Source organism: Pteropus vampyrus, unplaced genomic scaffold, assembly GCF_000151845.1.
Source record: "Pteropus vampyrus isolate Shadow unplaced genomic scaffold, Pvam_2.0 Scaffold626, whole genome shotgun sequence".
Taxonomy (NCBI): domain Eukaryota; kingdom Metazoa; phylum Chordata; class Mammalia; order Chiroptera; family Pteropodidae; genus Pteropus; species Pteropus vampyrus.
In genome coordinates, this window is record NW_011889407.1 from 53,434 (window position 1) to 67,941 (window position 14,508).

The 14,508-nt window shown below is 50.0% G+C and overlaps 3 protein-coding genes across 3 annotated transcripts in view; all 3 read left to right on the top strand.

Moving 5' to 3' along the window:
• ABCB10 (ATP binding cassette subfamily B member 10) overlaps positions 1 to 2,670 on the top strand; it is an 18,765-nt gene extending 16,095 nt beyond the window's left edge. Inside the window, exons 13-14 of the mRNA XM_023525782.1 lie at positions 375 to 409; positions 844 to 2,670. Coding sequence (XP_023381550.1) covers positions 375 to 409; positions 844 to 1,072 — 264 coding nt within the window. The 3' untranslated portion in view covers positions 1,073 to 2,670. The remainder of the gene's footprint in view (positions 1 to 374; positions 410 to 843) is intronic.
• Positions 2,671 to 2,706: 36 nt separating this feature from the next.
• LOC105308789 (ATP-binding cassette sub-family B member 10, mitochondrial-like) lies at positions 2,707 to 4,858 on the top strand. Its single transcript, XM_011384796.2, has 2 exons — positions 2,707 to 2,828; positions 3,263 to 4,858. Exons 1-2 carry the CDS (start codon positions 2,776 to 2,778, stop codon positions 3,489 to 3,491), a joined length of 282 nt encoding a protein of 93 aa, XP_011383098.1. The 5' UTR covers positions 2,707 to 2,775; the 3' UTR covers positions 3,492 to 4,858.
• Positions 4,859 to 11,747: 6,889 nt separating this feature from the next.
• Positions 11,748 to 14,508, top strand: part of NUP133 (nucleoporin 133) — a 39,124-nt gene continuing 36,363 nt past the window's right edge. The window contains 2 exon segments of the mRNA XM_011384797.1: positions 11,748 to 11,940; positions 13,591 to 13,709. Of these exon segments, the coding sequence (XP_011383099.1) occupies positions 11,759 to 11,940; positions 13,591 to 13,709 (301 nt within the window). The 5' untranslated portion in view covers positions 11,748 to 11,758.

Genomic DNA, 14,508 nt, shown 5'->3' on the forward strand with positions numbered 1-14,508 from the left:
GTACCATTCGCTGGGTTTCTGTACGTTCCGCATTGTGCAGCCATCACCATGATCAACTTAGAACGTTTTCATCGCCGCGGAAGAGACGCCGTGCCATCCGGCGCTCAGACGCGCACCCCCTTCCCCTACGCCCCCCCTCTACCCCAGTCCGCTTTCCGTGTCCACGGTGAGCCTGCCCGACGTGCCCCCCGGGTGCGGTCACGCAACGCGTAGCATTTCGTGTCTCACTCTTCACTGAGCAAAGTGTTTTCGCGGGTCGGCCAGGCTGTAGCATGTACCCGCACTTCATTCGGACTTATTACTGACAGTTTGTGGTTTTCTAATAATATGTGGGTTTTTTTTCTCTCTGTTTTTGGATGTTTTCCCTTCTTCAGAACCCCAAAATTCTTCTCCTGGATGAAGCGACCAGGTGAGGATGTCTTGGTACTACGTGTAATTGTATTGAGTGACGTCTCCCTTTTCCGAGGCCTTACTCGGTCCTTCAGGGTGCTACTGCTGCAGGTGCCTTTCCCCCCGCCACTTAAGGAGTTAGTGACGGAGTCGGGAGGCCGCGCCGGCCGAGCCCCCGGGCTGGGGTCCATTTCCGACCCGGCGCGTTGGCGATGAATCGCGAGGCACTCTGATCAGCCGTGCGGGGTGCTTTTGTGGCGAGCGGGTGTCCCAGGCTCCTTTTATCACGTTCCCAGTATAAATGTGTGTCGTAGACCCGAGAAGCTGCGGTTTTGATCCCAGCGATAATTCACTGCCAGGGCAGGGCCACCGTCGGTGTGACGGGAAGCAGGGGCTCACACAGCGTGCGTGGCACTGACGGCTCTGCTTTCCCGCATGGCTTTCCCGTGGAAGCGCCCTGGACGCCGAGAACGAGCACCTCGTGCAAGAAGCGCTGGACCGGCTCATGGAGGGGAGGACGGTGCTCATCATCGCCCACCGTCTGTCCACCATCAAGAACGCCGACGTGGTGGCCGTGCTCGACCAGGGCAGGATCACGGAATACGGGAAGCACGAGGACCTGCTCTCGAATCCCGACGGGATGTACAGAAAATTAATGAACAAACAAAGCACTTCCTGGTAAATCGAATGTGACAGACTCAAGCAAAACTGCATCGCAGCGGGGAAACCCTTACGGGTGGTGTGGAAGCCATAACTCGCACTTCAAGTTATTCGAAATTTGCCTATTTTTTCCCAAAGTGTAGAAAATGTTGTTTTGAGATGTACCTGTTCTGCAGATCTTTTTTATTCAGAGTTTTAATCCTTGTAACTTTCTTAAAGTCTATAGCACTGAAGTTATTTTCAGGTTTTATACTTTTTTTTCCATCTTGGAATATTTGAATTCATAGCGTATGACCCCTCATTTTTTTTACCTGCTGTTGTGGATTGAAGCTATCGTTGAATGACACTTTTTAAAAGGGAATTCTAAATAAAAAGCCTCATTATTTTAGGCCAGTCACTGTGTAATCCTCTCAGTGGGAGTCTGCCCACCTTGGGTGCAATGTCGCCAGGTAGCGTGACAGGAGACGAGCACCTAAGCCTTTATGTAACCCCAAAAGCCTTGCGAGGGGAGCTCGACTGCTGTCCACACGGAAGTAGTTGATGGCACCTGGCGCGAGGGGCACGCGCATTCTCCTCAGAGGCGTGGCAGCGTAGGGGCGTGTGTCCCTCTGGGATGACACCGTTTGGATGTGCATTGTCTCCAACATTTCGGGCACGGGGGAGCCTGCCGAGTTTTAAAAAGGGAAGAAGCCCCAGCCTTTGACGAGGGAAACTTCTATTTTTCGTTATTCACATATTTCTGTCTATGAGAACTGGCAGAAGCGAGGTGTGAACTGCCAGGTAGTAGCAAGAAAGAGGAAAAATGCATTTTACATTCTGTTGTCTGACGGCGTGTATTTTGAAAATTATATTTTAAAAATTTATATTCCCTAACCTAAATTGGATGGCTTGTTATCAGTTATTTAAATACTTTAAAAATTTCATTCAATGAGGCTAACAGCCAAATAATACAACTGTAATTTTCAACCTTAAAACATTTGAAGAAAGTTTAGAAGTTCTTGCTATTCTATAGAATATCAAGAAAACTTAAAAACTCTTCTGAAAAGAGAACAATAACGCTTCTTCTTTTATTTGTGATCACCTAAATGTCTGAAATTCCAACAGCAGTGTTGTCAGCCATTGGATTTACCATGTTTCACCTCAGTGCCGTTAATCTGCAGTTAGCTCGAGAAAGAGCTTCGTCCGGATGGGAGTTGTCAGCCCGAGGAGCAGCCAGGTCCACACAGTTAAAATGGAGGTTTCCTCCTGTGCCAAGTGTCTCTTTAGGTCCCCGGTTACTTACACGGGAAGAAGGAGCCACAAATGGAGTATTACGTTTCATTCTGCATAAGGGAATGTGTTGACGAATAGAATCATTCAGTGACTACAGGACCTAAGTGTTCTCTGAACGAGTAACCAGTGCCTCCGTGACCCTCATTTTGACAGCTTTACTTGTACTTAAACCGCGTTGTGCGATGTTTTCCCTGGAAGCAGACCAGGCGTGAGGTCTGAGGGAGGTCTCCGCGCCGCAGAAGCATTTTCAAAATGAAATCTGACTGTCGTGTTTTGTTTTCTAATACGAGATGTTCGATATGTCTTTAGGTAACATTTATGTCACGGATTAAATTTATAGTGAGCTTTCTCTGTGTCTGTCGCTTCTTGTAACACTTCCCGCTGCATTCGGCTTCTTACTGACAGTTTGTGGTTTTCTAATAATATGTGGGTTTTTTTTCTCTCTGTTTTTGGATGTTTTCCCTTCTTCAGAACCCCAAAATTCTTCTCCTGGATGAAGCGACCAGGTGAGGATGTCTTGGTACTACGTGTAATTGTATTGAGTGACGTCTCCCTTTTCCGAGGCCTTACTCGGTCCTTCAGGGTGCTACTGCTGCAGGTGCCTTTCCCCCCGCCACTTAAGGAGTTAGTGACGGAGTCGGGAGGCCGCGCCGGCCGAGCCCCCGGGCTGGGGTCCATTTCCGACCCGGCGCGTTGGCGATGAATCGCGAGGCACTCTGATCAGCCGTGCGGGGTGCTTTTGTGGCGAGCGGGTGTCCCAGGCTCCTTTTATCACGTTCCCAGTATAAATGTGTGTCGTAGACCCGAGAAGCTGCGGTTTTGATCCCAGTGATAATTCGCTGCCAGGGCAGGGCCACCGTCGGTGTGACGGGAAGCAGGGGCTCACACAGCGTGCGTGGCACTGACGGCTCTGCTTTCCCGCATGGCTTTCCCGTGGAAGCGCCCTGGACGCCGAGAACGAGCACCTCGTGCAAGAAGCGCTGGACCGGCTCATGGAGGGGAGGACGGTGCTCATCATCGCCCACCGTCTGTCCACCATCAAGAACGCCGACGTGGTGGCCGTGCTCGACCAGGGCAGGATCACGGAATACGGGAAGCACGAGGACCTGCTCTCGAATCCCGACGGGATGTACAGAAAATTAATGAACAAACAAAGCACTTCCTGGTAAATCGAATGTGACAGACTCAAGCAAAACTGCATCGCAGGGGGGGAACCCTTACGGGTGGTGTGGAAGCCATAACTCGCACTTCAAGTTATTCGAAATTTGCCTATTTTTTCCCAAAGTGTAGAAAATGTTGTTTTGAGATGTACCTGTTCTGCAGATCTTTTTTATTCAGAGTTTTAATCCTTGTAACTTTCTTAAAGTCTATAGCACTGAAGTTATTTTCAGGTTTTATACTTTTTTTTCCATCTTGGAATATTTGAATTCATAGCGTATGACCCCTCATTTTTTTTACCTGCTGTTGTGGATTGAAGCTATCGTTGAATGACACTTTTTAAAAGGGAATTCTAAATAAAAAGCCTCATTATTTTAGGCCAGTCACTGTGTAATCCTCTCAGTGGGAGTCTGCCCACCTTGGGTGCAATGTCGCCAGGTAGCGTGACAGGAGACGAGCACCTAAGCCTTTATGTAACCCCAAAAGCCTTGCGAGGGGAGCTCGACTGCTGTCCACACGGAAGTAGTTGATGGCACCTGGCGCGAGGGGCACGCGCATTCTCCTCAGAGGCGTGGCAGCGTAGGGGCGTGTGTCCCTCTGGGATGACACCGTTTGGATGTGCATTGTCTCCAACATTTCGGGCACGGGGGAGCCTGCCGAGTTTTAAAAAGGGAAGAAGCCCCAGCCTTTGACGAGGGAAACTTCTATTTTTCGTTATTCACATATTTCTGTCTATGAGAACTGGCAGAAGCGAGGTGTGAACTGCCAGGTAGTAGCAAGAAAGAGGAAAAATGCATTTTACATTCTGTTGTCTGACGGCGTGTATTTTGAAAATTATATTTTAAAAATTTATATTCCCTAACCTAAATTGGATGGCTTGTTATCAGTTATTTAAATACTTTAAAAATTTCATTCAATGAGGCTAACAGCCAAATAATACAACTGTAATTTTCAACCTTAAAACATTTGAAGAAAGTTTAGAAGTTCTTGCTATTCTATAGAATATCAAGAAAACTTAAAAACTCTTCTGAAAAGAGAACAATAACGCTTCTTCTTTTATTTGTGATCACCTAAATGTCTGAAATTCCAACAGCAGTGTTGTCAGCCATTGGATTTACCATGTTTCACCTCAGTGCCGTTAATCTGCAGTTAGCTCGAGAAAGAGCTTCGTCCGGATGGGAGTTGTCAGCCCGAGGAGCAGCCAGGTCCACACAGTTAAAATGGAGGTTTCCTCCTGTGCCAAGTGTCTCTTTAGGTCCCCGGTTACTTACACGGGAAGAAGGAGCCACAAATGGAGTATTACGTTTCATTCTGCATAAGGGAATGTGTTGACGAATAGAATCATTCAGTGACTACAGGACCTAAGTGTTCTCTGAACGAGTAACCAGTGCCTCCGTGACCCTCATTTTGACAGCTTTACTTGTACTTAAACCGCGTTGTGCGATGTTTTCCCTGGAAGCAGACCAGGCGTGAGGTCTGAGGGAGGTCTCCGCGCCGCAGAAGCATTTTCAAAATGAAATCTGACTGTCGTGTTTTGTTTTCTAATACGAGATGTTCGATATGTCTTTAGGTAACATTTATGTCATGGATTAAATTTATAGTGAGCTTTCTCTGTGTCTGTCGCTTCTTGTAACACTTCCCGCTGCATTCGGCTTCTTGCCAGAATTTGGCTATGGAGATTCAGGAAGAGAAAAAACTGACATCGCAAATACAGGAAAGTGAGTAGTGATGCCGAGTTCCGTCCCTCCCTGCCAAGGGCGTTGACGTCCTCACGTTCGCTTTGGTAAATGGCTGTGCCCTGCCCCCCCCCCCCGGGGACAGTGGCCTTCCCTGCGCTTGGAGCGATGACAGGTGAGCGGGCGTAATGTCTGCCCTCCGGGGGGCTCTGATTTAGAAAAGCCGGTTGGGCAGATAAACCTCAGTTACAACACGAGGTATCGCTGGTTGGTGCCACTTGTGTTTTTCCAGAATGTGTGCACGTGTTACCCCATTTAACACCTTGACACTCCTGTAATTTAAACAAACGCCTCATCCGCGTGTCACAGATGAGGAAAGGAGCATAGGCACGCTGTGAGTTAATGCAGCCCTGACGCCGTGTGTACGAGGCCGGACACCTTCGCGTTCACCCTGCACGCGTGGGAGCCACTGAAGGCGGATGCGGCCATGGAGGCAGTTTACGTACGAGATGAGCAAAGACGGGGGGCCAAGTCCCCCGACGCCCTACTCGGAGGATCAGTTTCCACAGTGCGAGCTTAGCGCTCACCCCGGCTCACCTTTCCTGGTGGGTCCCCTCCCAGCTGGCCTGACGCCCCAGGAAGTAATCACAAGCCAAACCCCGGTGAGCGCTCGTGTAAAGTAGGGGTCCATCGGGGGCCCATTTTATTCCATAAAAATGCCAAAGCCGTTAGAATATGAAACACTGCGCGTGTACGCGAAGGAAGCGTGAAAACCACACGTGGTCAAAGTGCCTCTAGGGCTGTTCTGCCCGTTTTTAACATCTGAAGCACGGAGGTGTCCCCCCTAACCTCATTCGATGAGCATTTCCGGGGCATCTTCACTGTCGGGTCCCGTGCTGGCCGTGCCTCCCTCACAGAGCTAACGCAGTGGCCGGCCAGCTGCCCCCGGCACGCTGCCGGCGCCTTCACGGCTTTACGTGGCTTGAAAAATCACAAGAAAAAAAAATTTCATGGAGTTCCAGGAAATCTGCAGTTCCGTGTCCGTAAACGGAGCCTTCCTGGAGCACACACTCGTTCACGAGGACTTGCACGGAGACCAGACAGCCCGCAAGCCGGAGACGCTCCCCTCCGCCCGGAACCCGGGAAGACAATACACCTGCTTCCCCACTCGAAGGATTTTTAAACTCCACGAATCCAGAGCGCTCGCAAAGGGTCCCGTTGCCATTAGACGAGAATTAGATGGATGCCCTGAAAACGGCTGGGCCTGGGTAATCTCCGTGGGGACCTTCGCTGTCCCCCTGCCTTTCCATCCGAATGACATGATGACCGGGTTGCTGAGGATGGAATTTCTAACAATCCTACCCCATCCGTGGGAAACAAACAATTCTGGCTATTTTCCTGTCGCTGACAGCAGGGACTGGTCCCAGGCAGATCGACGTCTGCTCTTACTGAAAGGGCTGTGATTCCGGGGGACGGCTCAGGGGGAGCAGCGTCGCACACGTGCACACACGCGTGTAATCGTGAGGCCTTTTAAGAAAACAAAAATGGGCTTATGTACGTGGGACATACTGTTTTTTTAATCAACCCGCTTTTTTATTCAATAACGTGGAGGACGTTTTCCTACATCTTTAAGTATTCGTTACGTACGAACACACTCATTCTTTTTAACCATTTAGCATGCCGACGTGAATATACTCTAACCTTTGCAGGGCGTTTATGATAGTTTTTCTATTGTTATTGTAAACAATACTATCAGATAACATGTCTTTGTTACGGTTTCCTTTTTTCTCGGAGAAACTTTCAAAGTGAAATTGCCATGCTTAAAAAGCAGGTACAAATGATAAGGCTTTTTGATAGACCGTCATCTTAAAAGGTGATACTTATGACCCCGCCAGAAGCGTGTGCCCCTCCCTTTCCCCACAGCCTTTCGACATGAGCTGTTTGCATAGTTTTAAACGTTCCTGCTCATTCGGCAGAGAAACAATGCCAATGGGTGGTTTACTTTGCTTTTCTGTAGTTGCTAGTGACTCGAAGATCTTATCTTGGCTTTTGGTCCTTTCCGGTCTGTGATCTAGAGCCGGGTTGGGCCCTGAATTCATACATTTCCAGTTTTTCTGTTGGGATGGCTTCCTTTCTCGCCGATTCTCTTTAAAGATTGCTATTTTATTGGAAATATGTTTTCTTCGGCTTGTTAGCCTTTCTAGTGTTTGTGTTGTCTGACGTACACAAATGGATGCATAGCTGTAAAACGTTATCTAATCCTCACAAGTGGGTCCTGTTAGTAAATTAAGGGACGCTCGGGAAGGTGACACAGACAGTGAACGGCAGAGGGGGGACCCGAAGCAAGTCCCATTCAAACCCAGAGTCTATCCACTCTCGGTTGCTACTCCAGCAGGTGTCACACTGTGGTCCCCGGGCTGCAGCACCTGGACACCTGAGAGCTTGTTAGGAATCCAGTTCTCCAGCCTCCGGGTCCAACGCTCAGGCCGGCACTCCAGGCGGCGCTGGTGGCGACGGTGGGGCCAGGCCGCACACTCCGCTTCCTCCTGGACTCCAGTGAAAGCGACAACAGTAGAGGAATTAAGGTGAAGAGCCACGTAAGGGGATGGAGCCGCTAGGGGCTGCGGCGCGGTGGAGCGTGCGGCAGTCCGGCCCCAGCGCACGTCCTGAGCACCGGTGGCCTCGCGCGCCATCCACAGCAGCTCCAGGAGGCCGACCTCCGGACACGACCAGCGTCCTCCTCCCTTGGGCCCAGGACCCGCAGCCGGCTGGGGCCCGGCTGGAGCGCGGTGCCGCCTCCATTCCCAGCCCCTGCCTGCACCCCCAGCCCCAGGCCGCCCGGGGGCCGCCCCTCCCGTTCTCGGCGGTCCATTAGGGGGCTCGGGCTCGACTCGACCCCGGCGGCCCTGCATTAAGCTCTAACTGTGGGCTGGGTGCTGCGTCCTCTAGGTCCTGTGATGAGCCCACGAGGCACTTTGCGGCCACGCCATCTCTCCAATTCTCTGCTTTTAGTCACTTGAGGTTGGTCAGTTTATCTAAAGACCCCAGAAGCCACCAAGCTCCCTGCTGCCTCGGGACCTTTGCCCGAGGAGCTTCAGACGCTTGTCCTGTTCCTTGTCGGGGAGCTCACACTTCCTGTCTCAGTGTCAAGTCCTTTGCTCCCTTCAGACGAGCCTGTGACGCTTCTCACGGCTCTTTCCTCCCAGGGGGCAAAGCTCGTCGTGCACCACGCACCTCTGCTCCCTTGTTCGCTGTCCGTCGTTCCCAGTGTTCCGTCTCGTGTCGACGGTCACACACCTTAGCACTCGCCACGCAGCCCGGCTCCTAAAACCGTAACGAATGAACGACAGAGGACCGTTTGCTCACCCTCCTTCACCAGCCGCGCGCCTGGACTCCGGGGCCGTCCCCGCCCAGAGGTGCGAGCAAACAGCCGCTCTCATAACCAGATGGGGCCAAGCCACTAACCAGGGCAGCAGAGCCCAGGAACCAGTTCATCCCAGCAGCACCCCCTCCGACACGACCACTCGCCGTTTCCCCGAGTCCCAAGTCAGGACGAAACGGGGACGTGCTCTTGGCTGGCCGCACGGTCGGGCCAGAGACCTCGGTGGCAGGGGGCGCTTCGCGGCTTGCCACGCAGACTCGGTGCGGTGACCGTGCAGATGCCATCGAAGTGCACACGGAACGGCTCCCCTGGAGAAACATCCACAGCCCACATCCGGTGGCCTCCCACACGTGGATAGGCCAGCGACTGCCTAACCTCTCATTTTAATAAATACTTAGGGAACCTCTACCATGTGCCTGTTATGGTGGCACACAGTCCCTGCTGTTGAGACACGTAAAAGAAGCTGCCCGAGTTATTTTTTAAGATTTCTTATTTTTCAATGATAGTTGGCATACAATGTTATATCAGTTTCAAGTGCACAACATAGCGATTAGACATCTACAGAACTTATGAATGGATCACTGTGATAAATCCAGGACCCATCTGACACAGGACCCATCTGACAATGTTATTGACTATGTTCCCTGTGCTGTACTTTACCTCTCTGTGACTGTTTTTATAACTGGCAAATGGCACATCTTCATCCCTTCCCCCCTTACACCCGTCTTTCCAACCCCCACCTCCACCATCTGGCACCCCTCAAAATGTTCTCTGTATGTATGAGTTTGTTTCTGTTTTGTGTTTCAGATTCTGTGTGTAAGTGAAATCACACAGCATTTGTCTTCCTCTGTCTCACTCCACTGAGCATAATTCCCTCTAGGTCCATCCGTGCTGTTGCGGATGGCAAGATTTCACTTTTTTACGGCTGAGTCGTGTTCCATCGCGTGTACGTACCACTTCGTCTTTATCCAGTCATCCATCGATAGACACCGAGGTTCATGTCCTGGTTATTGTAAATAACGCTGCAATGAATATAGGGACGCATATGTCTTTTTGAATTAGCGTTTGGGGTTTCTTCGGATGATACCCAGAAGTGGGATTGCTGGGTCCTTCTTTGTGTCTTGTTTTAAAGTCTTTTGTCTGGTGTAAGTATTGCTACCCCAGCTTTTTATTTTTATTTTTTTTTTCATTTCTATTTTCATGCAATATCCTTTCCTATCCCTTCACTTTTGGTCTGTGTGTGTCTCTCGATCTGAAGTGAGTCTCTTATAGGCAGCATACGGAAGGGTCATTTTCTTCCATTCAGCCACCCTATATGCCTTTTGATTGAGCATTAAATCCATTTACCTTTGATTATTGCTAGATATGTAGTGATTGCCATTTGATTCATTTTTTATATTTTTTTTTCCTTCTTACGGAAGCCTCCTTAGTATGTCTTGTAATACTGGCTTGGTGGTGATAAACTCAGTTTTTTCTTGTTGAGAAGTTATCTGTCCTTCAATTCTAAATGGTAGCTTTGCTAGGTAGAGTCATCTTGGTTGTAGGTCCTTGCTTTTTGTAGGTCCTTGCTTTTCACGACTTTGAATATTTCCTGCCAATCCCTTCTGGGCTGGGCAGTTACGTAAACAAGATTAAGCAGGGTAAAAATATAATAGCCTACACACAGAGGCACAGAGGGCAAAGGAGGAAGGGGTACCTAACCCTGCAGGCAGCTTGGCTAAGGCAACGGGAGGGCGGCGGCCCAGGCGAAAGAAATGTGTACAAAGGCTCTGGAGGGGGGATGGGCTTTTCCCCTTGGGATATGGTGTGCAAGTGGGAAGTAGTGGAAGGTGGGGGCAGAAGGGCCGGGCAGAGTTAAATCACAAAGGACCTTGCAAAGGTGCTTACGGAATCACCGCGGGCTGGGATTAAGCTGTCGTAGCCGCCAGACACACAGACCACCAGAAACCAGTGAGTTATAGGAAACACGCTCTTTATTCAGCCAGCTGGGTCTGTCAGGGATACGCAGACCCCAAATTAAGCAGCTCCGAAATGTAGAGGTACAGGGTTTTTAAGCCCTAAACCCCATTCCTCATTCTGTCTGAACACAAAAAGTCTATTTTTCTTCTATTTACTGTCAACCCATAGGCGGGTCGTGCAAGCGGGGGTACAGCAGCAGAAGCCTCATTGTTAGAATGTGATGTTCCCATGGGTGATAACCAAGCAGTAATTTTCCAGCCAGCACAAAGCCACCAGAGAGGTTACGAGCTCAAGAGCCGCTCCAGCTTTGCCTTGACTCACCGTGCTGGCAGCGAGGGGGCCTGAACAGGCTACTCGACAGAGACAATGAGACCAACAAAAGAGGCTGACGGCTTAAAAAGAGGGGAAAGCTGAGTGCAGGGCGAACAGTACAAACGCGAGGACAGCTGGAGGGCCTGAGGGCTGCAAGGTGCCAGGACAGTCCGGGGAGGTGAGCGTCAGGGCTGATCCCCAGAGCTCTCCTCTCAGCCTCAGACCAGTTTACAGACCGGGGAGGTGGCGGGAGGAGCGGTCCTAAAGGGAAACACGAATCCAGCTCTTAACGAGTGGGTTGAGGGGCCCGCAGGTCATCCCGGGGACGTGTCCGCGAAGGCGCGGTTCGGAGGCCGCGGGCTTTGAGTAAGATCTGGGTTAGAGATACGGAGCGGTGGTCTCCAGCGTGGACGAACCTGTGCGGCGGCGAATGGGAAAACGACAAGCGCAGGGAAGAACAGAGGGAACACTGAGCGTGACACCGGCGTCAGATTGAGTTTCCCTCCCGTCTCATCCTGGGCCAGGGAGCGGTCACTACATTTCCCAGGGGTGCAGAACGGAGCGGCGCGCAGAGGCTCAGCGCGGCAGCCGCAGGAAGACGGGCCCCAGCCCTCCGGCCGACGCGGGAACCGGCGTTCGCCTCCTTACTTCCGGGTAAGGCCCGAACTCCGGCGACTCTGGGCGGTGCCGACACCCACGACGCCCCGACGCTGCGCGCTACGCCTTGACGTCATCACGGCGCGCCTCCTCCCATCCCCACCGCCCTGGCCACGCCCCGCGGCGCTGCTCTCTGACGTCTCACGGCGCACCTCCTCCCATCCCCACCGCCCTGGCCACGCCCCGCGGCGCTGCGCTCTGACGTCTCACGGCCCCCCTCCTCCGGCCGACGCGGGAACCGGCGTTTGCCTCCTTACTTCCGGGTAAGGCCCGAACTCCGGCCCCTTCTGTCATGTTCCCGGCCGTCTCTTCTCCGCGAACGCCAGGGCCCGGGGGCCGAAGAGGCCCACTGGGCGGAGTCGGCCCGGGCTCCACGCCCCGGGCGTCAGGCAGGAAGGGCCTGCCCCTGGGGTCTGCGCTCAGCTCCCCAGTGCTCTTCTCACCGGTCGGCCGGCGTAGCTCTCTGAGCTCGAGGTAAGTGATCGTCCCAGGGTGGGTCTGGGGATCCACGGGCTCACGAGCCTTGGTGGGCGCACTGGGCATTGTCTGCGGAAGCGCCCGGAACAGGAGGCGGCGAGGAGAATGCCGAAAGTGTTGAGGAAATAGACTTCGGCCACCCTTGCGGTTATTTCAGTCCTTGAGTCTTCGCTTTGCACTTTTCGTGCGGTTATGTTTGTGTAGAGGGAAAGAATGAACCGGATTTGAATCAGAGATTACCCGCCTCCCTCTTACTACCCCTGTGACATGGTGTACCTTAGGCATGACTCTCCATCTGCCAAATGGCGAAAATAATATCTGACCTGAGCCTGCTTCACTGATGCCACAGACGGCAGTGTGAAGTGCCACGACGCAGATGTAAAGTGGTGGGAATGAGGGCCTTCAACCCTGGAAATCATTGTATAATACCTAACATGCCAAGTGCCGTTCGTATCTGCTGATTGGTAATTAAGAAGGGCTTTTAGCTGCAGAAGTTAACTCGTTGCTGCTTTCATAGGGAAGAGACTTTCCATAAGCAGTGAGAGAAGAATAGTTTTGTCGCCCAATAAAAGTTCGGGGCACCAGTCTGCCTCACTGGTCCACAGTACCACGCCCCGCCCATAATTTAGAACTTTAGAAGAAGGCAACATATTTCTGTTATCAGTAGTTTCCTCTGGATTCTTCTATCAAAAACGAATTTTCCACTGCAGGAAAACGATAATATTGGGTCCAGAACTTACAATAAAATTTATCTATAAAATTTTGCACTACTTTAAAGGAGAAATGAGTTTTAAAGAATACACGGTATCCTTGACTTTTGCATTTTGGAAAGAGCTCTTCAAAGTTCTGATCTTTTTAGTGTTGTACACTCCTTTAGGAAATGACACAATTAAAACCGTACTTTAATGTGTTTTTAAAATTTTTCTTACTGTCTGGTGATCATCGAAAGGGTTGTTGTAATACTCCGCCAGTGGACAAAGCTCTCTACCACCCCATACGTGCATCTCCTCGTCGGGTCTTCATGATGAGAGCTAGGGTAACTTACCGGTAACTCTACGTTACTTTTCTGAATGTTAAAGCGAAGGTGAGAAGGAAATGTGATTTCTACTGGTCTATCTGCTGCTGAAGACCAGGTACGAGCAGATGCTCATGACCCATTTAGTTTCTCGCTTGGTTTTACAGATTGGGTAGATCCTCATAATTCTAGTGGTGACGAAAGCTTAAAGATTACCTAATCTAATGCTTGGAAAACTTTCTGACCACAGCGTATGGTAAACTCCGTATTCTATTTTGTTTTCAAAAATGTGAATTGAGACCCTTAAAATTAGCCGCAAATTGAAAACCGCTGATCTAGTCGAACCTTCTTATTTCACGGCTGAGGAAGCAGAGTTGCAAAGATTGTAAGTAACTAGAGCACGCATCTGAAACTGGAGTTTAAGAATCTGAGGCAAAGTTCTCCTAAAACCCGCCAGCCTTTTAAATGAAAAATGCATTTCACTACCCAAACACATGAGCCAGGGTCGTTTTCACTGTTATACCTTGTCTTTCTTGTTCATCAAAGATCTTCTCTTTATTGTGAAACATATGCATAAAAATCAGGATAGTGGCAAGTTTAATGGTGAAGTACTGTGGTCTCTTTTTTTTTAGAGGAACACCTACGCGAATATACCCACACCATTCCAGGACCGAGTCGGTGAACTATGATGTGAAAACCTTTGGATCTTCTCTTCCTGTGAAGGTCATGGAAGCCCTGACGTTGGCTGAAGGTGGGTATCATTTTCCATTGGCCTCTGCTGGCAATTCAGATGAAGCCTGAGTCTAGCACGGTGGTTGACATTTGTGTTCTCTCTGATATACTTCACCTAAATGGGGAGGAAGACGTAAGCTATGTGGTTTTTCACTGTAATTGAGAAATATACGTTTATAAAGCAGAATGAGTTCATTCCAGCACAAATTAAATCTTTAATATTAGTTTGTAACTACTACATGTGCAAAACTCAGTCAAGTTGCAAAAGTTAACCGAGTGTACGAAGTTTAGCTTAAAACAAAAACAACAACAAAAAAAACACACCAAAACTAGTGTCTGACATGATTGGGTTTACTAATTCAGTAAAATCGAGTCTTAGCTCCACCTCTGGATCCTGTGTAGTACCCCAGAGGCTCTGTGCACAAACCCACGGTGTTATGGGGGGGACCTTTAGAAGATTCCGTTGGCAGAGAGTTAGAGCGGGAGTTTGGAAGATGTCAACCCAAGTTTCAGAATGGCTGTCTTCAGGGTGAGGGGCTGGGCAACTGGAAGGTCAGAGTTTAGAGTATCCTCAGTGATCTGCCTAAGTCATTTTAATTAAGGATTCAAATCTAGATCTTTGCGATTTTCTAGAACGTTGTTTTTCAAACCGCAGGTAGTGATTTATAACCAGCATTTTTTAAAAAACGAAATGAAATGAATGCGGAACATCAGAGCGCGTCTCACATAATGTTAAACAACTTTCGTTTTGCTTAAAGTGTGCACGAGCGCATCACGATGTAAAATGTATTTCATACTGGGAATAACAGTCAAAAAAA

Bases quoted from the DNA above. Each gene is read 5' to 3' on its own strand.
- LOC105308789 (XM_011384796.2), top strand. From the start codon at position 2,776: ATGTTTTCCCTTCTTCAGAACCCCAAAATTCTTCTCCTGGATGAAGCG. The intron at 2,829-3,262 runs GTGAGGATGTCT...TTCCCGTGGAAG, and splicing joins CTCCTGGATGAAGCGACCAG to CGCCCTGGACGCCGAGAACG.